The following is a 25,119-nucleotide window of genomic DNA, read 5'->3' on the forward strand; positions in this document are numbered from 1 at the left end:
TCCCTCCCCCACTTTCCCCTTCACAGTTATAGCCCCTCCCTCTCTCCATTAGTCTCTCTTTTATTTTGATGTCATCGTCTTTTTCTCCTATTATAAGGGTCTTGTGAAGGTATTGCTAGGTACTACACAGTCCTGGATATCAAGGCCAATTTCTGTCTGGACAGTTGCATTGTAAGGGGTGGTATCCTTCCTTTGGCTCTTACATTCTTTCCACCACCTCTCTCACAATGGACCCTGAGCTGTGGACGGTGTAATTGAGATGTTTCAGTGCTGAGCACTCCTCTATCACTTCTTCTCAGCACTATGTTGCCTTTTGGGTCATCCCAGTGGTCACCGCCATCTGAAAAGAGAAGCTTCTCTAACCAGAAGTGAGAGTAGTATTAATATGTGAATATGAACATTAAGTGTAGTTCTTACAGGCCAATTTGGTGAGAATAATATATTCATTTATCTAGACAAGAACAGGCTTTATACTCCAAAGGCTCATGACCTCCGCTGCCATAGGCTTTTGATTAAGTTTTCAGTACTAGGCATGTATCCCCTCCCACAGAGTGGGCCTCCAGTCCAATTAGAGAGCAGTTGATTTTCCCTAGAGCCGACATGCCACTGTTGCATCCATTCGGTCATCTGGCCTGTCTGGCCAAAGTTGAAGCTCCCAGTGTCCACTGTTTTCACTGCTAATGACTTCTGTCTCCCATAGGGCTGCATGCAGTGCAGCTTTTTCCAGCTTTCATTCAGCTGGTCTACAGGGATAAGGTTTTTTGCTCATCCCCAGCTTGATTTCTCAGTGATTTTGCTGGTCAGGCATGCCAAATCTTCAGTAATAGTGTCTTACCATCTGTTTCTCATGGGAAACCAAGGTCCTTGGCAATAGCTTGTAATGTTTTGTAGGCAACAGGGAACTCCCTGGCCAACAACTGACTGGAAGGTATCCCATCCCTGGCACTGAAAATTTTCTAGTAACAATCTATGGCTTCTGGATGTGCCATTATCCAAAAAAAGTAAGTTTTCATATGTCTTATTCAGAATTTCTTGAATTTTGATGGATCCTCCCCCCACCCTTCTTTTATACAATCTCTTACCCTGGCCTTGCTTAGGCCATGCCACTACCTGTAATCTGTTCTTCTACTTACATATATACAATACCATCCATTTAAGTCTTTCCCTCTCTTTCCTCTCTTACAGCCTTTTTCTAGCTTATTGGCCTCTGCTACTGATTTTTGGTTCCAGCTCACATACAAGTCTTTGTAGCCAGTGTGATTTCTCTCTCTCTGAGCTCCTCAACTTCTGCAGTTGGCTCTCTGCAAATTTCAGAGCTAAATCCTTCCCCAAATGATGGTCCTTGTATCTAAAACCTACTGAAATTGCCCCTCACACACTCTTCCACTACTTAATTCATTAGAATAAGACTTTCGGAGCTGGATAGCTGGCTTAGCAGTTTAGGCACTTGCCTGCAAAGCCTAACAACCTAGGTTTGATTCCCCAATACCCACATAAAGCCAGATAGGCAACATGGTACATGTGTCTGGAGTTTGTTTGCAGTGGCTAGAGGCACTGGCTCACCCATTCTCTCTTTCTTTGTCTGTCTCTCTGCTCTCTGTCTCATTCTGTTTGTAAATAAATAAATAAAATTTTTAAGCATGAATAAAAAATAAAGACTTCCAGGAGCATTCTTTCTGTCTTTAGCAAATATCTGGCCTTTAGTGCTATGATGATCTCATTTAGTTTTCCTTCTACCTCAGTCCAAGTGGAGGATGTATTTCCAAAGCAATAGGCACCCATTCCTTGTTCACTGTTCATTAATAAAAGCCATTCCTTTGTGCTGAGCCATAGCTTGCAACCTGACAACACAAAGCCAGTGTGTATGATTCATGAATCTGTAGTGCACATAGTTAAGCAAGATGGTTTTCAGTGTCTGGACAAAGCCACATAGAACCAAGAGGACACTTCTGTTTTAGAAGTCATTCAAAATTAAAAGGAAAAGTATCTGAGACAGCTGATCTATTGTTGCCCATGTAAGTTTCTACACACTAATGCTTTACAGTAGAATTCACTAATCACTGTGGCTAAAGTGAATTTTCTTACAAATTTTGTTGCCCTGGGCTCAATTCCCCAGTACTCACATAAGGCCAGATGCACAAAGTGTGCATGCATCTGGGGTCCAGATTGTAGTGTGGTAAAGAGGCCCTGGGACACTCCCTCACATCCCCCCCTCTCAAATAAATGAATTAAAATTTAAAAGGGCTGGAGAGATTGCTTAGTGGTTAAGGTACTTGCCAGCAAAGCCAAAGGACTGAGGTTTGATTCCTCTGTACCCACATAAAGCCAGATGCACAAGGTGGTGCATGCATCTGGAATTTGTTTACAGTGGTTTGAGGCTATGTCTTTAAAAATGATATGATGGCAATAATTGCTTGGCAGATGCAAAGTCTGGTCCACATACACACTGGTTGAGAGCTTAGTTTTTCTGAGATCAGGAGACTGTTACCTACTTTCTTTCTAAGTATTACATTTTGTGTTATCTCATTAAGCTGTAAAACCATTTGTTCTTCTGAAAGTTTAGGAACACTCAACCCAGAAGGCCATACATTAAGTTGCCACCTATGAAGCTGGTCTTTATGTAGAGCTTATGCTTCTAGCAGTGGGGAGGCTAAGTCAGGATTGTGAGTTCAAGGCCAGCCTGGTCTACATAGCAAGGCTGCTGCAAACAAACAATTCAAACAAAGTGTCCTGTAGTATTCTGATGGCCCCTTTACGAAGCCCTTTGACAGTGCATGATGCCATAAGGGAAATGGTAAGCAACACCCTATTCAAGGTTCTCCTGTCAAGTCCCTAAATGTGAACCACTTTAGAGTCATATCGGATGCAGCAAGATGTTAAGTTCTTTCACACTTTGCCCCCAGCTGGACAGACTGGAGGAGAAGCAAAAGGAAACCTACCGGCGCATGCTGGAGCAGCTGCTGCTGGCTGAGAAGTGTCACCGGCGCACGGTGTGTGAGCTGGAGAGTGAGAAGCACAAGCACACGGACTACATGAACAAGAGTGATGACTTCACCAACCTGCTGGAGCAGGAGCGAGAAAGGTAATGCACCTGCACCCTGGCCCGTCTTGCAGGCCCACCCACCAGTGGCACTGCACACAGCACCCAGGGTCTCCTTGGTATCTGAATATGTTTGGGGGTGTCTATATGTATTGTGCAATGTTCCCACAAGTATGGTTAGAGCCATAAACAGAAGTAAATTCAGGGGAATTATATCTGAACTGGGACAATGAAACCCCTACATTTGAAAATCATCCCTATAAATAGCCTTTGATTTGAAATAATCTACTTTGTCTCTTTGGGGGTTGAAGTTTATTCTTCAGAAAGTTAAAGTTTTATACTTAGCCATTATAAATGATCCTCCTCATTATACCAATGTCTGTAAGTCACCAGATGAAACTTTCCCAACCTTGAGCTACAGATACACAAACAAAGCCAGACATAGTGTGGTGCACAGTCACAATCCCAGTACTTGAAAGGAGGTGGAGGCAGGAGAATCAGGAGTTCAAGATCACCTCAGCTACATAGTGAGTTTGAGGCCAGCCTGGCATACATGAAACCCCACATAAAAAAAAATACAACACCAAGCCAGGCGTGGTGGTGCATGCCTTTAATCCCAGCACTTGAAAGGCAGAGGTAGGAGGATCACCATGAGTTTGAGGCCAGCCTGAGACTACATAGTGAATTCCAGGCCAGCCTGGCCTACATTGAGACCCTACCTCGAAAAACAAAACAAAAATAAAATAAACAACCCTGCACCCAACCAACCAAAAGACACAGTGAACAAGGCTCTAAAAGCAATGTGAATTCCATATATCAAAAATACCATGTGGGGCTGGAGAGGTGGTTTAGCAGTTAAGCTGCTTGCCTTCAAAGCCTAAGAACTTATGTTCGAAATATCCAAGTCCCATGTAAGCCAGACGCACAGTGATGCAAACACACAATGTTGCACACGTGCACAAGGGGGCACATGCATCTGAAGTTTGTTTGCAATGGCTGAAGGCCCTGATGCACCCATTCTCTCTCTCTCTTTCTCTCTCTCTCTCTCCCTCCCTCTCTCTCTCTCTCTAAATTTTAAAAATAATACCTGGGAGCTGGAGAGATGGATTAGTGGTTAAGATGCTTGCCTGCAAAGCCTAAGGACCCAGGTTTGGCTCTCCAGATCCCACATAAGCCAGATGCACACGGTGACACATGAACACAAGGTTGCACATGCACACAAGATGGTGCACGTGTCTGAAGCTCAATTACAGTGACAAGAGGCCCTAGTGTGCCAATTCTCTCTCTCTCTCTCTTGCTCTCACTTTCCCTCTCATAAATAAAATAAAAAACTAGCATCTGGGCTGGAGAGAGGGCTCAGTGGTTAAGGCACTTGAATCACTTGAATGCAAAGCCTAAGGACCTAGGTTTGATACCCCAGTATGCACATAAAGCCAGATGCATGAAGTGGCACATGCATCTGGAGTTCATTTGCAGTGGCTGGAGTTCCTGGTACACCCATTCTCATTTTCTCTCTCTCTCCCTCCCTCCCTCTCTGTGTGTGTGTGTGTGTTTGTCTCTTCTTTCTCTCTCTTCTTGCAAATAAATAAATAAATAAATAATATATATTTCTTAAATAGCATCTAAGCCAGGTGTGGTGGTGCACACCTTTAATCCCAGCATTTGGGAGGCAGAGTGAGATTATGTAATGAATTCTAGGTCTGTCTGGGCTAGAGTGAGACCCTATCTCAAACAACAACAAAAATAACCCAAAAAAGCATTTGGTTGGAGACATTCTGCTGAACTGTGGTCCTGCTTTAAAAAAGTAGCAATTTAGGCTAGGCGTGGTGGTGCACACCTTTAATCCCAGCACTTGGAAGGCAGAGGTAGAAGGATCACAGTGGGTTGGAGGCCACCCTGAGACTACATAGTGAATTACAGGTCAGCCTGGGCTTGAGCAAGACCTTACCTCGAAAAACCAAAAAAAGAAAAAAGCAGCAACTTGATTCTACTTTTTAAAATGTCTGAAATTGGGCCGGGCTGTGGCTCAGTGGTAGAACATTTGCTTAGCAAAGTATACAAGCCCTAGATTTGATCCCCAATACTACAAAAATAAATAAATGGCACAAAACATTGGAAATGAACGAATTCAAATAATTTTAGAAAGCATTTGTAGGAACTATTCTTGATCACCTTGTAAATTGCCTTAGAAGTAGGATTTTTCTTTGAGCCCCAAACTGAGCCCCTGCACTGCCGAGCTCACCTAGACCTGGTTCAGTTGAGGAGTGTGGATGCAGTGACTATTTTTCTTGGATGTCCTTTTTCATTCTTTCTTGTATCTCTAATTTTTGTGTTCTGTAAGAGTAAGGGAAGTACTTGGACTCTTGTGGAGGGCATTCTCCTTCTTTGGTATCCCATCCCACAAGGGTTTACTTCTGTCTTCATGTTGATCCATTCTAGATGAACATCTTAGATGAATGCCTCTGTTTTCAGCTGTTTAGTTTCATTAAAGGAATGACAGCTTTCCTCTCCAGACTTATACCTAGCAACTGTTAAGAGTAATTATCTTAACAAGCTTTTGGCACTTTCCTCTGTACCACAGGGGTTTAGATAAGAATCTGTCTGTCTGTCTCATCAAGGGCACACTGATAAGACACTTGGCTAAACACCCCTCTAGGCTCCTGCTGACAGGGACACTGCGGCCTCCAGGATTCCCCGAAGGTCGTGGCCTGGGATTCCTGCCGCTTTTTGAAGCTTCCCTGCTAAATCTGTTTAACATTAAATCCTTTTTTTTTTTTTTTTTTTAAATAAGCAGTCCTCATGGGATGTCCTTTGGAGCTTGCAGAGACTGACCTGAAGGCTGGCCTTCCTGGAGCTGCCCTCAGGGCGCAGTGCCAGGCCAGGATGGCAGCCCCTTCTCACCTCAAGAGAGATCTGTGGAGGCTAGTCCAACATTTTGTTCACAGCTTTGCACCCCTTTTCCTCCTTCCCAAAGGCCTCTTATGAGCAAAAACCAGAGAGCCCTGAGAGCTTGGTTTCTGAGGCTTTTCCCTTCATGTAAGGGGGAGCCTGAGGCAGTGTTAGCCCCCTCGGATTGTCCCTTTGGACTCTGCAGGGAGGTGAGGGGCCTCTCTCAACCTGCCGTCTGTATTAGTCCTCTTCTGCAAGACTCTCCTTTCCCCTGCACAAATAGCTAACAATTGGAACTGAGGCACACAGGATCAGTTGAAAGTGTTGTTTAGAAATCTACATTCAGGTATTTCATAAAACCAGAGATCCCTGGCTTTGAACTTTACCGATCTGAGATCACCTGCTCAAGCCGATTGGTCTCCAGGTGGAGACACTAAGGCCCAACCAAACACAGTGGCATAACTCAGTCAGGATCACTAAGCTAGATTTCCATGTAAATTATCAATACTGTAAGTCAACATGGCTGGTGTCCTTGGTGCGTGTAGACTCCGTTAACTTCTTGTTTGAAAGTCCAAACTAGAAGGCAGGATTAAGGTTGCTATGAATATACAAGCAAGGAGGCATAGCATAAGCGGTACTCCAGATTGTCAAGGGAGAAACTTCCAGAGAGCAGTCTACTGGCAGGAGCAGCCTCCCTGCTTGCTTGGACGCTCACTTGGAACACCATGCAGTGTTCCACTGTAGATGCACTCCTTCGAGGGGTGTCCAGTGAGGCTGGTGGTGTTTGTGGGAGAGCTAAATAAAGCCTCCTAAACTAGGCCCCGGTCATTGTCTTACCTGGTAGTGTAACCATACATACAGATATTCAGATACTTTTCACTTGGCAAAGGTTGTTAAACCATCCAGTGTAAGAGTTCTGTATTATGTTGTTCTGTGTTTTCTTTATGATATGTCAGCAGACTGAGATCATAGTTTATTACTACTAGGTCCCACATATTTATCTTTACAAATAATCTCATCCCAAATTCAGAAGAGAATGTGTGGTGGCTTGAATGTGAAATGCCCTCCCTACTCCTGTGTCAGAATACTTAATTCCCAGTTGGTAGCTCTGCTAGGGAATGTTGTAGAACCCTCAGGAGGTGGATCCTTACTGGAGGAGCCACTTGGTAGCACTGGGAGCCGGGGGCACGAGCTTTCATAGTCTAGCCCTGCTTGTGCTCTCCTTCCCTCTGCTTCCTCCTTGGATGTGATGGAGTGACACTGCCAGGCTTTCCTGCCCTGATGGGCCTCCCCTCAAAATATCAATAAGCCCTTCCCCTCATTAACCTACTTCTTTCTGGTCAGGTAATCTGTCCCAGAAATGAGAAAGTAACTGATACAGATGGCAATGTGAAAAAAAAATATATACTAATTAGCATTCTTAGTGAAAAAGACAAAAGTATCTTTCATGATACTTAGATTAGCTAAGGAAAGCTCCCTTGTCTAAATACTTTGTTCTGTTTGGTTCATATTTGTATTGAACTTGACCTTTAGACACCTAATTCTGATCAGATGAGATCACCTTCAGAGTGTGTACTTTATTCCCTCTGTGAGCCACAAGACTTGCCATTTAAGCTTAAGCTTCACTAGGGTTGCTCCAAGAATGTCAAAATGGAGAGAACATAGCTATGACAAAAGAAGACTTAAAGAATTCTGTGTGTGTGTGTTGATGTGGTAAGATGCTGTCTATATCTGTCATTGTAAATATAGGCTGTAAAGCTTTTGGATTTCACTGGCTCAGCTGGGACTACATAAATAATGACATCATCATATAATATTTCAGCAAGCCTTCCAAGTTTAAGTTCTTATTTTAAAAAGTACAAATTAGCACCTCAAGAGAAATCCCCTAACCTGTTCAGCAAAGACTATAGGGTAAGGAGCTTGAGTAGTGAAGCTTTCAAGTCTCATTTGGTATTGCTTCTCTGAGGCAGTGTGAGTGGGAGGAGTGTTTGCCTTGCAGTCCATGGGACAGACAGTTTGTGCTATTCTATTTATTTATGTAAGGGTGACCAGTCAAAACCTACTACTTGTGCAAACTTGCTCTAGTGAACTGGAATGCTTAGAAATATTTAAAATCAACATTATATGAAAAACTAGTATTTGGTTCCCTGGCACAATAGCCTTGAGTTCTTTAGATTTAGTTCCCTTACCCAAAAAATTGGTGGCAAAGTGACCATTTTCACTGGTGGCTCCGAGAGTCAGTACAGAACACTGCAGAAGAGGCTGCTGATGCTGTGTAAGTTCAGATCTTACTGAGCAAGGAGAAAAATCAGTGGTGGAGCCAATCAACAGAAAATGATCCACCCTTATCTGTATGCTAGGTGCTCTGCCAAAGGCTGTTCAATAGCAGTTAATTGCATTGACCTTCCTGATATACTGAACACAGGCACCATCTTGTTTCCTCCTCACAGAACTTTGCAGTGTGTGACTATTTTCCTCATTAACTAATTGGAAGAAGAGGTTACATTCCTTTTACCATAGTTAATTGGCAGAGTCCAAGTTTGAAAAATAACTTTTTCTGTCTCAAAGTTCTTACTTTCTGATTAAAATGAACACCTCATTCCCCTAATAGATGGAAGAAGAAAAGATGGCTTGAAAAGTTGTCCAGCAATTTGGAATGCACATTGGGTTCTCAGAGAATAACTTGGTCATGAGATGTGCCATCTACTATTAGTATTTTACTAACAAAGAAAATTGCTGGGAAGAAACATTTAAAATTTCATTTAATTTTTGATTAACATACAAAATAACAGGGTTAGTCATGGTATTTTCATAATACTTAGTCTTGGTTGATCCCTCCTCACCTTCTCCCCTGTCCTGCTTAGACTCTTCCATCCCCAGCATTCCCCCCTCCACTTTCATGTCACACGAAGGTGAAAATGCAGCTCAGGTGCATATTTTGGGTGCATGCAGGGTAGGAAGGTGTATCTTTTAGGAGATGTTGTAAGTGATGCTACATCTTACTTGAGGTGACCAAGCAATCAGGGTGAGTATAAAGATAGCTTTCCAGCACCAGAGGGTTTGAGAATAGAGGAGGTGATCCTCTTAAAAGACAGGACATATTAGTGTAGCTATTTGAATGGGCATAAGTATGAGCATGTCTTCATTCATTCTTTTTTAAAAAATTAAATTATTTATTTGAAAGAGGGAGAGAAAGCCGGGCATAGTGGCACACGCCTTTAATCCCAGCATTCGGGAGGCAGAGGTGGGAGGATCGCCATGAGTTCAAGGCACCCTGAGACTACAGAGTTAATTCCAGGTCAGCCTGGACAAGAGTGAGACCCTACATTGAAAAACCAAAAAGAAAAAAAAAAAGAAAAAGAAAAGAAAGAAAGAAATAGGGAAAGAGAGAGAATGAGCATGCCAGGACCTCTAGCCACTGCAAATGAACTCCAGATGCATATGCCACCTTGTGCATCTAGCTTATGTTGGTACTGGCGAATTGAACCTGGGTCCTTAGACTTTGCAGGCAAGTACCTTAACCGCTAAGCCATCTCTTCAGCCCTCATCATTCTTAACTAGTTACCCCATGGATTCAATATGAAGCACCCATTCAAACGTTCTATTAGCATTCTAGTGCTGTAACAAATACCTAGGATGATCAGCTTATAAGGAGGACAGATTTATTTTGGCTCCTGCTTCAGAGGCCCCAGCCCATGGTCACCAGGCTGCACGGCTTTGGTCCTGTGACAGAGCTATAGCATGTCTGCTCAAGGCAGAGGAGACAGTGTACCTTAGAGCATCAGGAAAGTGTAGACAGAGAGGTATAGCTCTTCCAGAACATGCTCCAGGGACTTAATTTCCTTCCACTAGGCTCTGTCCCCTGAGTGCTCCCCCACTTTCCAGTACTATCACGGCTGGTGAGTAATCATTCAGCACGTGAGCCCTGGATGTTGGGGCGGGGGGGAGAGGAAAGACACTCAAAATCCAAAGCATTGTAAACACCACTGAATTTCACTGCATCAGATCCACCCTACACAAAAATACTGGGTCTCATGTGAATGTGATAGTTTCCTTAAATGTCCTAGCACCATAATTATCAAGATCAAGGGCTTGCAGCCTCTAATCTAAGACTCTCATGTGACTTTAACAGAGATGTCAGGAAAATGAGTTGAATGATTAACAACATTTTCTGATTAACCAAGGGTTCATGTTTTGAACTAGTTTAGTTTAATACAGTAGAAAGGGTATCTCAAATTAATTTTCCTCTTAATTTTTTAAAAACATGCCACAAAGTCAAGTTAAGTCATATTTGATGATGTGGAAGCAGACAGTGCTGTTACCTGGGTAGACCTCACAGCTACAGATTCTTTTGCATTTTAATTAGGTCTACATTTCAAGAATGGTTGTCTTGGGCTGGAGAGATAGCTTAGTGGTTAAGTGCTTGCCTGTGAAGCCTAAGGACCCTGGTTCAAGGCTTAATTCCCCAGGACCCACGTAAGCCAGATGCACAAGGTAGCACATGCATCTGGAGTTCATTTGCAGTGGCTGGAGGCCCTGATGTGCCCATTCTCTCTCTGTCTGTCTGTCACTCTCAAATGAACAAAAAGTGTTTTAAAAAAATAATAAAATAAATAAAACAATTATTTTTTAAAAAATGGTTGTCTTTTTCTATAGATAAGGATGATGAAGATGTTTTCCAGGTCTTTGAACTTATAGCTAATGGAGACTTGTAGCAAAATTGACATTGGTACTCTACCATGGAGCTATATTCCCAGCCCCTTCTCTTTGGACTTTAATAACACCACCAACAGCAATAGCAACAGAACTTGGGTCAGTAGAGTTTTAATGCCATTATACAAGGAAGTGGGACAAAAATCAATGAAAAGTGGCCACAAGAAAGTTGAAAAGCACGGAAAGGGAAGATTTAAGAGAAATTTGGGCAAAAAATACACTTTAGTATTTAAGACTCTTATAAGTCATGTAAGAATACTCCTCAGTCTGCAAAAGTCCTAGGAGAGGCAAGAAAGGCAGAGGCATGTGGAATGAAAATGTGATTAGTAATGAGAACCTAGTCGTGAGTGTTCCAGTAGTCAGAAATTGTCCAGCTCTCAGCTGGGTTTTGAGAATTGCTCTCCTTCAGGATGTTTTTGAGAAATTATCAGATAGTTCCTGAAACCTTTCTGTTTCTCATTCACTGAAGAGGGCTCTGAGAGATTTAGAAGGAGTTCCTTTCACATGACTATTATTTTCCTTGTCATGTGACTCTGCATATTATGGTCACAATTAGGTAAGTGGAGAGGTGACAAAACTATCCTAAATAAAGGTCACAGAAGTCTTCAACCAAAATGCCTCCAGAATCAGGATGTAACAGAATGAAGCAGATGTAGGTCTTCAGTTCATGGTGTGTGAGGTGGCGAAAGGTGGCATTCCTGTCAGTCATATTTTAGATTGTGGGTCTATTGCTGCTGTTTCTGATTCTCTTCCCTTCCCATCTCTTCTCTCTCCTTTCCTTCTTTCTTTCCTCCCTCCCTCCTTCATTCCCTCCCTCTACCACTCTCTTCCTCTCTTCTTTCCTTGCAGCAAAGGACAGAACTCCAACTTTAGTAAGATTCTAGTGGTTCAACATTGACTCAAATTTGCCTCTGAAGTGTTAATGTGAAACATTGGAGAGCCTGGGATCTGCAAGATGGCCTTGTATGAGGGCTCCAGGAAACAATGTATTGTGTTTGCTGGCACTATGTAGTCCACTGCAATACTCTTGAGGCATATGAAAAAGAAAGAAGAATAAAGGACAGAACCCAAGCATAAGATGGGTGGGGAGCAGGCAAAACAGCAGAACATGGAAAAAGGGTCAAGATAGCTATGCTAGCACTAGGCTTACGATAGATGTCCAGTGTGTAAGATGAGGACAAGTGCCAGGTCATAAGAATTGCTTCTGAGTCACAACTTCCTTTTGTAGGTGTATGCTAAGCAAAGGTAGGCAATACTCTACTTCTCTCTGGGCCTGTTTGGTTGTGGAGACAATTTTCTGTATTAATTCTCTGTGGAGGATATTCTAAGATTCTCATCATGTTAGGTAACCTGGGTGACTCTGTCCCCTACACTTATGAAAGCCTAAGTGGTGTAATTATAGTAAGTATTATAGTTTTGACATAATTATTTCAACCCATTATACTGGCATTTCTTCGTAATAGCAAGAGACACTGCTTCAAAGAAACAAAGAGTGGGAGAAGAGACTAGACATCTTGAAGATATACTCTGACATACATACATAAATGTTTTTTGAAGTTTACTATAAGATGATAGTAATTAGGTCATTCAACCTAATAATTTCTATTACCAGTCCCTATTTGAATTGTCAACTTAAGAGTTCGATTGCAGTGGCTGGAGACCTTGGCACACCAATTCTCTCTTTTTCTCTGGTTCTCACTCTCGCATTAGAAAAAACAAAACAAAAAGAGTAAATACTTTCAATGGGAAAGTTAGAGAAAGGGCAGTATTGTGTCTTTGGGTTTTAGAAACAAAATAGAATAGAAAGGATATCTAATCAAGTAGTTCTGACTTTTATTACCCCTTTTCAGCCCCAGTTAGATAAGATTCTTCTCAGAGAGGACAGAAATGAGGAAGCAGGTGACTGTGTCATAGGTAGGTAGTCAGAAAGAGGAGGCCTGGGTAAGAGCAGGGAGGGACACAGCTCAGTCGTGGGCCATGTGCTTAGCATCGGAGGCTCTGGATTCAAACCTCAGTACCAAGAAAACAAACAAAGAAAAAGATCAGTACTAAACTTTTGGGAGTAGGAGGCAAAGATGGAGAGTGATATAAAGTGCAGATAGATTTGATACAATACAGGAGACCTGAGGTAGAAGGCATTAAAGGTGGAGTGCAGGCTGTCTTGGAGTTAGTTCAAGGCTGTGTCAGTGCTGTACCATAACAAACACTTCATATTGGAGGCTGGAACCCTGAAATTCCAGGGCAGAATGATCAAGTTCTCATGATGCCCCTTTTTTTCCAGACCTTACACATGGCCATCTCCTTCTTGCTGTATGATTTCTTCAGTGCAAGGAGAAAGAGAGAGAGATTTCTTGCTTCCTCCTCTTATGAAGCTTGTGATCAAATTATAATATCAACTTTTCTGACTGCAGTTAACTTTAATTACTTTCCTCAAGCCCTGTCTCCAAATAATAATAATAAGAAGAAGAAGAGGAGGAGGAGGAGGAGGAGGAGGAAGAGGAAGAGAAGGAGGAGGAGGTTACATTAGGGATTAGGACTTTGAAATATCAACTCAGAAGAGGAGACCACAATTCCATAAATCAGTCCATAGAGAATCCAGGAGAGATACAAGAATCCAGGAGAGATGGAGCAAAGTGCCATCTGATATAATAGTACCTCAGAACAAGAATGAATGAGCATGTCAGGGCATCCTTCCTCTACAAACACCAGACACATGAGCCACTTTATGTATCTGGCTTTACATGGATGACTGGGGAACCAAACCCTTGCCATCATGCTTTGCAAACAAGCACCTTTAGCTGTAGAGCCATGTCTCTAGCCCTGGGACTGTTGCATTCTTGACCTGACAGCAACTGTTATTGCCTGCACAAGACCGGTACAATATTGAGCTCATCAACATTCATCATGGATGATGGAGTAAGAAAATACTATTTTTTAATTAAAAAGTTTAAAAGAATTTTTTAAAATCCCCTGAAAACTATAATCCAGAGTAAACACTTTTCTGCCTAAAGTTGCTTCCTGTCAGACATTTTTCCACAGCAATGAGAAAGTAACTAATACAGAGAATTGGAACTGAGAGTAGAGGTGCTGCTGTGAAAGAAGTGACCATGTAGATCACGGGCCTTTGGAACTGCTTTGTAGAAGGAATGTGGAAGAGTTTGGCACTTTGGGATAGAGAAGCCATAAAATGATGTAAGCAGGACTTAATGGGCCAACCTGATGGGATTTTGTAGACCAGAATGTTGAGAGAAACATGCTGGAGGTCGTTAGGGGTGGACCTTGAGGTTCTATCACTTGACTTCACTTCCTATCTCTGGTTACAATGTGACTAGTTCTTCTCCTGCTGCCATGCCTTCCCTACAAGAATGGAATATATTCCCTTGGAATGATCAAGCATCTGTATATGTCTCAACAAATTTAATGTGTTCCTAACAAAAGTACCAAATTTAATGTGATCCTAAAACTACATATTTAAATATAGGAACTATACAATGAGATTCCAAAATTCATATAAAAAACATTAAAAAGAACAGTTAAATTTTTTTTGTTGTTGTTGTTGTTTCTTTTTGAGACAGGGTCTCATACAGCCCAAGCCGCTCATGAACTCACAGTAGCTGATGATGACTTTGAACTCTTGATCCTCCTGTCTAAGTGCTGGGATTATAGTATACGACTCCACACCTAGTTTCTGCAGTGTTGAGGAGTCCCGAGATTCATGCATGCTAGGCAAGCATTCTACCAACTGAGATACATCCTCAACCAATAATAATCAAATTTTGGAAAAATTTTTTTTTAAATGTTTCCTATCAGAAACAAAAACATTTTAGAGATACAATTTGTAAAATTTTTGCTAACAATGCATAGTAAGACCAATTAATGAAGCTCATAGAATTTCTAGGGATAGTTTATAATAGATACAAAAATTTAATATAAAATATATTAAAATAGTATAAAAATATACAACATATTTATATAAATATATATAAACTCTGTGTGTGTGTGTGTGTGTGTGTAAAATAGGGCTAGAGAGATGGCTTAGTGGTTAAGGCACTTGCCTAAGAAGCCAAAGGACAGGTTTGATTCCCCAGCATCCAAGTAAGCCAGACGCACATGTGTCTAGAGTTTGCTTGTAGCAGCTGGAGACCCTGACCTACCCATCCTCTCTAGATCTGCCTGTTTCTCTATCTCTAATAAATAAATAAATAAAATATTATATATACAGACACACACACACACGTTAGTATTCAAAATCAGTTTACCAAATTGGTAAAGGCTGTTATCATCATTGTGCATAGCATGGATGAATTATTTAAAATACAGGGCACAGCTGCTCACATTTTCATGGGGGTTGTTTTCATCAAGCCTGATCTGGTTTCTTCCTTTTGGAAACAGCCATCAACAGTTTTGGTTTGTGTCAATGGGATATATAACACTTGCTTTTTAACTTTCCAAAGGCCAGATAAATCCTGTGTAATAAAAAATATGTATTAGAGGAGTAAAATACAATTTTAAAATATGTAGGTGGAAAGTGGTGACTTAATTTCAACAAAAGAGCAATATTATGAGTTTTAGTCACATAAAATTTTATGAAAAGTTGGGCTGGAGAAATGGCTTAGCGGTTAAGCGCTTGCCTGTGAAGCCTAAGGACCCCGGTTCGAGGCTCAGTTCCCCAGGTCCCACGTTAGCCAGATGCACAAGGGGGCGCACGCGTCTGGAGTTCGTTTGCAGAGGCTGGAAGCCCTGGCGCGCCCATTCTCTCTCTCTCTCCCTCTATCTGTCTTTCTCTCTGTGTCTGTCACTCTCAAATAAATAAAATTAAAAAAAAAAATTTTATGAAAAGTAAATATGTGGTATAAGGACTATTTGGAAGAAAAACTGCTACAATAATCTTTCTAGTGTCATAAATTTACTGATATATTTCTGTAATTTCCTATACTTAAATTAATAAATTAAAGAGAGGTCACAAGAAAGACTTTAAATCTTGAAAAGAATAAGAGATTAAACATGAGTTGGCCTGATTTATAAAATATTCTGGAGAATGTGTTTCTTTTCCTGAAAGCTTTTCCTGAAAGTAGACTGGTTCAAATGAAAACAAAACAACTGCAAAAACTACTGTGAAGAGATGTACCAATGATAAATGTATATTTCATAGGTAAGCATACTACTTAGTGAGATTCACAGACAAATTTACTTGTTAGGAAAATATTATGATTTACTTTATAATTTTTAAATTACAAGGTTGAAAAATCTAGGTCTACTTTTCACTATTAATCAGAGAGCCCCTGAGAACTAAAACAGATGAGTTTTAGCAAGCACACAATGAAAATCATCAGGAAACAATTGACAATACAATTAGAATGACACTTTAACAAATTTTCAGTCAGTAATTATAACTTGAGTTTACCAAGTGTCAGACAAAACATTGCAGTGACCTTATCTTTATCTACTGCCATGGATGGTGGTGCATACCTTTAATCCCAGCACTTGGGTAGCAAAGGCAGGAATATCACTGTGAGTTTGAGGTCACCCTGAGACTATACAGTGAATTCCAGGTCAGCCTTGGCTAGAGCAAGACCCTACCTTGAAACAACAACAACAACAAAACATCAATACAATCACCTGTAATCCAGGCAATTGTAATGTCAGGCAACTGATCAATTCTGACAGACAATGGGGTAATGCAAAATACTTTTCAATCATTTTTTTTTAATTAGCTGTAGCATTAGTATAAGTTCTAGACAGAACAGATGAATGCAGTTGCAAAAGCAACTAGTTTAAAAGTAACAGTTTCCAGCACCCAATTATGAACTTTTGTCCTTCAAATTCCAAACTAATTGGATTCAGTTTTGAATTACTACCTTGTTACAGCAGTTTGGGCAAAATCAGACATTAAATAATGATAAATGAGATTACACTGTGGAATGAAAAACTCTGGGGATGCCTCTTATCAGCACTAACAATACCAGGTGAATGTTTTTGCACATTGACCAAAAAAAAAAAAAGGTGTTAAGAAAGGAAAATGCTGGAAAAATGTGTTGTGTCTTAGCCCCACAGTGAATAACTCTAGTACACCTATATTTTTATTTGTAGTCCCATGCTCAGATTAGCATTATGAATCCCAGATTTCAGAGAAGGAACTAGAGCTGAGGAAGGCAGGGCTTTCTATGTTGGAGTTGGTTCCCCTCTGGATCCTTCTCCATGTGCATACTCTGTTTTTCAAGAAAATTCTTCATGGTGGTGAAAGGTTTGAACAGAAAAGATTAATCAAAATTGGGTCTTTTCATGCTCATTGTATGACATATTTAGTTCTTGGATGTGAACTTTTATCTAAGAAACTAGTCAAATAATCTTCATGGCCTGAATTTGGCCTTATCTGTGACTAAACTTGAGGTTACTTTAGTCTTAATTCATCCCTCTAAAGTTCAGAAATGCATGTCTTAAGGATCCTACTGCTATCATTATTATATTATTATCATCATTATTGTTAGTATTTTTAGTGAGAGAGAGAATGAGAATTGGCACCAGGGCCTCAGCCACTGAAAATGAACTCCAGACGCTTTTGCCACCTAGTGGGCATGTGCAGTCTTGCACTTGCCTCGCCTTTGTGCATCTGGCTTATGTGGGATCTGGAGAGTTGAACATGGGTCCTTAGGCTTCACAGTCAAGTGCCTTAACTGCTAAGTTATCTCTCTAGCCCTGCTATTTCTTATTAAAAAAAAAAAAAAAAGGATGGGGGGATGGCTAAGCAGTTAAGGTGCTTGTCTGTGAAGCCTAAGGACCCAAGTTCAATTCCCCAGTGCCCACAGTAAGCCATATGCACAAGGTGGTGCATGCATCTGGAGTTCGTTTGCAGTGGCCTGACCATTCTCTCCCTATCTGCCTCTCTCTCTCTCTCTCTCGCTTGCTCACTCTCTCACTCAAATAAATAAATAAAATATTAAAAGCACCTTTTTACTGACAAGTTTCATAAATATAGACAATATATCACGATCATAATTCCTTCCAATCACCCTTCCGTTTCCCATCCCAAATCTCTCCTCTACTAAATTCCTTCTTTCTAACTAGTCTGTCTTCTATTTTTTTAATTAATTATGAACTTTACTATGTGAACATATTGCATGTTGATCATATTCATCATAGGATCATTAATGAATCAGTTAGTCGGGAGGCAGCAAAACCTTCTACAATCTTTCTGCTCCTACTTCTACAACATTCCCTGACCCTTGTCAGGTGTGTTAAAGTCTACTTTAGTGTTGAGCTCTCTGCATTCTCCGTATTTCTGCTTTGATGAGTTTTGAGTGTCCTCAGAGTCTATCACCATCTCCTTGAAGCTGGTTGTCAGACTAGCAGTGAGAGCCACACTCATGTTTAAGTCACTACGTCCTCTGTGGTGTCTCCTGGACCTTGGTGGATGTGATTGAGGTGGCTCATCTTGTACTAGGTAGTTGGCTATATTTTCCTATTGTATTGCTGGATCTTGGTTCTGTACAATTTTTGCTGCTATCTGTAAAAAAAAAAAAAAAAAGAAGAAGTTTCTCCAACCAAAAGTGAGAACAGCATGGATTAAAGGGGATAAGCATAGTTATTTAAGAGACTTTCTTATGGGCATAGTCACTCTTCTTAGCCAATGACCAGTAGGACCTTCCCTCTGGAGTTTTATGACCATAGTATCCGTAGGATTGTGACCTGGTTCTCAGTAGTTCTCTACCACTGATCAGGCCTCTTATCCAGAGAGCCATTGATTACCTGCATAGGCTATCTGACACTATTGCACAGGTATGTATATCTTGTTTGGCTGGCTCATTTTGTAGCTTGTGGAATCCCCTGCTTGTTCATGCTGTTGGTGGTCATTATCCCAAGCAGCTCATGTAGCACTTTCCAGCATTATGAGGACTAGCCAGCAGGAAGCTGGTTTCCTTCTAAGTTCTAGCCTGACCTCTCATCCTATGTCCATAGCCTGTGGTGTCTTCAGAAGTAGGGTCTTACCATTTATCTCTGGTGGGTAACTAAGTGCTTTGGCAATGGCCTGCATTATTTTAGAAACCTCATGTGTTTCCCTGACCAACAGCTCTCTGTGTTTGGTAATCCAATTCTGGCACTGGGACTTACCAGCCAGTGCCATGGTTTTAGGATTCAGTTTTCTCCACCTCCTACAGGGACTTTCTGTTGGGCATCTTGCTATTTCTAAATGGCTCCTCTAGCCCTATAAGAGTTCACTAAGAGTTACTTTTGTTTGTGTTGATGCCACTTCACAAAACCAGGTTATCCTCAAACTCTCTGTGTAACCAAGGATGCCTTGAAATCCTGATTCTCCTCTCTCTTTCTTGAGTTCTAGGATTATAAACATGTATCACCACACCCAGCTATTTTCTCTTCTTTTTTATTCCTTTCTTTTTTAAATTTTTTTTGTTTATTTTTATGTATTTGATAGCAACAGACAGAAAGAGGGAGAGAGAGAGAGAGAGAGAGAGAGAGAGAGAGAGAGAGAGAGAGAGGGAGGGAGAGAATGGGCATGCCAGGGCCTCCAGCCACTGCAAACGAACTCCAGACACATGCGCCCCCTTGTGCATCTGGCAAACGTGGGTCCTGGGGAATCGAGCCTCAAACCGGGGTCCTTAGGCTTCACAGGCAAGCACTTAACCACTAAGCCATCTCTCCAGCCCCCTTCCTTTCTTTTTTTATGTATATTTTAATTTTTTTGAGACAGGGTCTTGCCCAAGCTAGCCTTGAACTTGATATATAGCCAAGGATGATATTGATCTCCTGATCTTCCTGCCTGTCTAACTGGAATCCTTGAGTTTATGCTTTTTGCCACCACAAATACCAGGAGTTAAATCTTTAAGCTTTACTTTATTCAGAGAACCAGTAAACTGGGATGATACAGGATTAATATTCCCAAAAGCTGTCTTCTCCCTCTTTTCCAGCTAGTACACTCTATAGGGAATAAAGATGAATGACGGTAGCCATTCCAAAGTAATCTAGCCAGCCTTATCTCTGAGATTCATGGAGTTAGTGCTGTTTTCTCAGCACCTCCTGCATTTCTGTCAGCACTATCTCTCTGTGCAGTGGGGGCCACATATTCTCAAGGCCCTTGAGCTTCATGTTTCTACCAAAGTACAATCTAAGTTCAAGGTTAATTTAGAACAGTTAGCAGTCCACTATGTGCTGAGCTATATGCAACATACAATATGTATGTGCAGCTTTCTTTCTACAACATGAGGCACAAGTGTGCTATAAAATATAGAATATGAAAGTGACCTCCATTTCTCCTGTGCCCTATCTCCTCCCAAGTGCTGGGATTGCAAGTGTATACTATCACACCTCATTTTATCTTTTCTTTTTGGGGGGCATATAAAAATATATTATACATAAAGAATAATTAGGGCTGGAGGGATTGCTTAGTGGTTAGGGCATTTACCTGCAAAGCCAAAGGACCCTGGTTCGATTCCCCAGGACCCACCCCACATTAGCTAGATGCACAAGGGGGCGCATGCATCTGCAATTTATTTGCAGAGGCTGGAGGTCCTGGCATGCCCATTCTCTCTCTCTCTCTCTCTCTTTCCTTCTTTCTCTATCAAGTAAATAAATATAAAATATTTTTTAGAAAGAATAATTAGGGCTGGAAGGATGGCTTAACAGCTAAGGCATTTGCCTGCAAAGCCAAAGGATCCAAGTTCAATTCCCCAGGATGCACGTTAGCCAGATGCACAAGGGGGCACATGCACCTGGAGTTCATTTGCAGTGGATGGAGGCCCTGGTACACCCATTCTCATTCTCTCTCTCTCTTGCTCTTTCTCTCCTCCCCTTTCTCTCTGTCAAATAAATAAATAAAAATATTTTTAAAAATAATAATTACGGGCTGGAGAGATGGCTTAGCAGTTAAGCGCTTGCCTGTGAAGCCTAAGGACCCCGGTTCGAGGCTCGGTTCCCCAGGTCCCACGTTAGCCAGATGCACAAGGGGGCACATGCGTCTGGAGTTCGTTTGCAGAGGCTGGAAGCCCTGGCACACCCATTCTCTCTCTCTCTATCTGTCTTTCTCTCTGTGTCTGTTGCTCTCAAATAAATAAATAAAATTTTAAAAAAAGAATAATTACCACTATTGAGTGCAGACACATGGTACTGGATGGCTAATTGCTTTGGAAAATGAATGGGTTTAGTTGGATTGGAGCTTTCATGCCATGTTGATTGGTCAGTCAGACAGAAGGGCACATGCCAACCACTACAGGGCTTCAGGGTATCAAGTGATTGCCTTGGGTGCCCACAATGCCCTCCCTGTCTGACCTGGAGCTTCACAGGAATGGCATACCCAGAAGCAAGTGAAGGGGCTTCCTAAGGTAGTCCAGGCTTTTCTCTGAAGACATGGCAACACCACAGTAAGTACAACATTCAACTGGATGATTCCCACAAGCTATACGTGGACATATTTAGCCATCACAATTCAGAGGAGTACAAAACACCAAGTTACAAGCTGGGGTAAGGGAAGGCAGCACCCATGGTGGTATCTTCCAAGCCTGTTGTTCTACAGTTTAGGACTGGAAGGTTAAACGAGCCCCTCCTTTCAATATAGAAAAGAATTATTCTGATTGATATTAAATTGTATCAAAACCAAAATGGACTAAAAAGCAAGTGCTAGTCTATGTTGGGGTGGAAGTGGGAGGAAAGAATGAGTCCTTCAAAGCAGAAAGAAGACAGATAGTGAGGTTTCTGTGGCTGTGACCCGGCTGGTCACTCATGCTGCTCCATTTTTACTTTTGGTGGTCTCAGGAAGTTCTCATTCTTCTCTTTCTTCTCCTTTGTATTTGCTTGGAAACTTCACCAGCTATCCACCCAACCATTTAAACTTTCTTCAGTTTTTCTTCCATCCCCTTTCTTGTTTGACTTTTTCTTGAGCTTCAGTATCCTCTTCTTTGTGTCATTTCCTTTCATGCATTTCTTTGGCTTCTCTATTTTTCCTTTTGATTTCCAGTTCAGCAAACAGTTTCATGGTCTGTTTATGTACTGTTTGTTGAACAGGTCTGGATCATCCTCCTCTACATTTGTACACTATCCTTCCTTCTTTAATTGTTGTTTATTTCACTCTTTAACAGTGTGTTCCATGTATTCTTTTCCTGCCTGAATTACATCCAAGGCCCTCTTCTTTTGTTCCTTATCCAGTAGCAACTTACAAGCTTTGTCCACAGCTTCAAAAGCCTCTGTGCTCTGTCAACATCATCTTGATTTTTTCATTTTTTTTGTTAATTTTTTTATTAATTAGTTTTGTATTCAGCAAATACAGTCAGTTTGGTACCATTATTAGGCTCATCCATGACCTACCCCCTCCCCATTGGCCCCTCCTTGTTGAGGTATATGGGTTGTGCATTGTGGAGTTAGCCCACAGTTATGGGTGAGATAAATGTCTCTGCATATCATGACCCAACATGTGGCTCTGATATTCTTTCTGCCCCCTCTTCCGCAAAATTTCCCTGAGCCATGTTGGGTTCATTTTTGGTCTGCTTCAGTGATGAGGTGTTGGGGGCCTCTGATTTGGTAGGAGTGATTTTTCTCTGTGTTGGTCTCCTTCCCCCTTGTGCTGGTATCCGGTTCATCAGGAAAACAGCACCTTTGCTAGTTCCACCAATTTTTCTTAGTTTCAGCTGGGGCCCTTTTGAGGTATGATGGGGTGGCTCTCTCCTTTGTCCCAGCCAGAGGGGAGTTGAACAAGGACTGGAGGAGAAGCTAATCTGGGTGGGAAAAGGCAAAGAGACACAAGAAGGAAACCATGCTAGGTGTTTGTCAAGGCCTCGAGATTTTATTTTTTCCACGCAGGTTTATATAGGGTTGTAGGGGGAAGGGGATGTGGTCTGGGCAAGGAGTTGTAGGGGGAAGGGGATGTGGTCAGGGCAAGGAGTTGTAGGGGAAGGGGACATAGTTAGGGCAAAGATCACAGAGTTACGAGTTAAACTGCAATGCCTTTGTTTCTTCATCAGCTACTGGCAGGATGGGGGAGTGTTTAGCCAGGTGTACAATCCCATTGTTTCTGGTAGTTGAGTATTAGGTGAGGAAGTAGAAACTTAACTTGCCATAGGGCAGTCTCTGTTAACATGGCCAAGGGTTTGGTTCATAGCTCCCAACACTCCTTAGGATCTACATCTATCTGAAAAAGAGAAGCAGATTCTCCAATGGAGAGCATCTTGATTTTTGTCAGGATGTCAAAACCTCTTTTTTATTTCTTCATCTGTCACCTCAAGTTCTATCTGGCGAACCTCTAATGGGTTCAAATTAAAGTAAGAGGAACTAGGACAGATGTTAGAACTAAACCTATTTTCTCTATTCGTTTCACCTATGTAGAAGGTCATAAATGCCTCCTCTGTGCTGCCTCCACCGCCCAAAGCCCACTCTCTCCGGAAGCCACCATTTTCCCAGCACAGCCACCCCCTTGATTTATCTTTTCTTAAACACTTAAAAAAATACATGGATCTGACCTGAAGTACAAAGGAAACTAGAAATGGTAGACTATGTCTATTCTATACCCAGTGTACTATCAGAAGGAAGGAATATTCTGGTATCCTTATCCATTGTCATTTTTTACAATGTCTCCAAATCCAAATCATGAAAGTCGTCTTACTTCATGCCCTTATCTATGCCGCTGTCCCTCCGTCCAGCAGTTTCTGATTTGCTCAGCTTTTCACTGCTTTCAGATTTGTATGACTTTTCATGGCATCTATAACACACTAGAAATAAGCATAGTTGTATGCAATTCTGAATAGACTTAATGCACTCTCTCAGAAGAGGTCCCAAAGAAGACTCCATTACCTCAGCTTACAAACTCAGGCACCAAGCTTCCAATTTACCCTATGATCATGTTCCTTCCTGCTTACTCTATGTGGTGTATTGACTCAAGTGCCCCCATAAACTTAAGTGTTCTGAATGCTAGGTTCCCAGCTGATGGATATTTGGAAATTAATGCCTCCCTTGTTGGGGGCGGGCTTATGGGCGTTATAGCCAATTTCCCAATACCAGTGTTTGGCACACTCTCCTGTTGCTATTGTCCACCTATGTTGTTCAGGGGGTGATGAAAGCACCTGACTGGTAAGCCAATGACTGCCTAAATATGAATAAGCATTTTTTTTACATATGCTCAGTGAAGTCTTTCTCACATATGCCCTTCCTAATACCTTCTTTTTGTCATCAGTGTAAATAAGGAAAAATCCTATGAAGACATGGCTTTAGGTCATGTGGTCAGATTATGCTGTTCAAGGGATACCAGTGGATGCTCTGTTTCAAGGATCCAGTTTTTTTAAAAAAGTAATTATCCTCTCTCTCATAAATAAATAAGTAAAAGCAAAATATAAAAAGTTATCCTTGTTCTTAGAAGACCTTGACCCACAGTGGACCTTCAACTGAGTGTGTGTAGCCTTAGTCACATTTATAGTTACCATGTGCATTATGTAACACTTGAGTACACACCCCAGTTAATATGAACTGTTGCAGTTATCATCACATTGCTAGACAAACATCTGGCCAGAAGCAGCTTATGGGAGGAGAGTGTTTAGTTTAGGCTTACAGAATCCAGGGGAAACACCATCAAGGGCTAGCTTATTTCCATAGGCCCAGGCAGAGAGATATCCACCAAACATCCAGCAAGCATAAGCAGCCAAAGAAAAACTGTTCTTAACACACCTTAGGGCTGGACTACAAGATTCAGTCCAATTGACATCTCACTGAGCAGACTACTGGAGACTCAAATTGCAAGCTTGATCAAAAATACCTCAGGCTATGGGGGACATTTATTCACATTCTGCTCTTGATTCTCATAGACAGATGATCATCTCACAATGCAAATTGTATTCCAGTCCAACTTTACAGGTTCCCATTATCTTTACAAACATTAACATTGTTCTAGGGTCTGAGAGATTTCTTAGCAGTTAAGGCACATACACATACATACAAGCACTCAGGAACCTGCAGCAGCAGGACTCCCAGGCCACCCTCAGCAACACCTTAGGGATGAACCCCAGGATCCACCCACAGTGATGCCCTCTCCAGCCAGGCAGCTGGAAATCCAAGTTATAATTTTAGTAAAATATCCTGAGTCTATTGGGGGACATAAATTGAAATTACTGTGGGGTTCCCCAGAGGGGTCCCTGCTCAGGGCTGTCTACACGACCCCAAGAACACTCACGCCGGACGCTCTCAATGCAAACCGCACAAGGTTTATTGAATCCGATGCATCGGGGCTCAACACAGATTCCTCTTGCAGGAGGGGTGAAGAGCCCCTATCAACGGGTTTGGTCAGCTTATAAAGGCTAAAACCACAGGTATGCAGAGTCATAGGGGCTTTTCAGCCGTGGGTCCCTCTGATTGGGTGGGGCCTATGGGGTGGGCTCGTGTCACTTCAGATATGTGTTGACCGTTGTTTGGTTGTGTCTTTATGAGGAACTAGGAGTTGTTTGTTCAGCTCGAGTTCCTGGAATTTAGGCATTGGGTAAGGCGTACAA

The 25,119-nt window shown here is 41.7% G+C and overlaps 1 protein-coding gene and 1 pseudogene across 2 annotated transcripts in view; one reads left to right on the forward strand and one right to left on the reverse strand.

Annotated features, from left to right (window-relative positions):
* Filip1 (filamin A interacting protein 1) overlaps positions 1-25,119 on the forward strand; it is a 259,788-nt gene that overhangs the window by 184,758 nt on the left and 49,911 nt on the right. For both annotated transcript variants that reach the window (XM_045160606.1, XM_004660402.2), the window contains exon 4: positions 2,904-3,082. In XM_045160606.1, coding sequence (XP_045016541.1) covers positions 2,904-3,082 — 179 coding nt within the window. The remainder of the gene's footprint in view (positions 1-2,903; positions 3,083-25,119) is intronic.
* Positions 21,368-23,036, reverse strand: LOC105944139 (annotated as a pseudogene).

The sequence above is a fragment of the Jaculus jaculus genome, chromosome 10, assembly GCF_020740685.1.
Source record: "Jaculus jaculus isolate mJacJac1 chromosome 10, mJacJac1.mat.Y.cur, whole genome shotgun sequence".
NCBI classification, from domain to species: Eukaryota; Metazoa; Chordata; class Mammalia; order Rodentia; family Dipodidae; genus Jaculus; species Jaculus jaculus.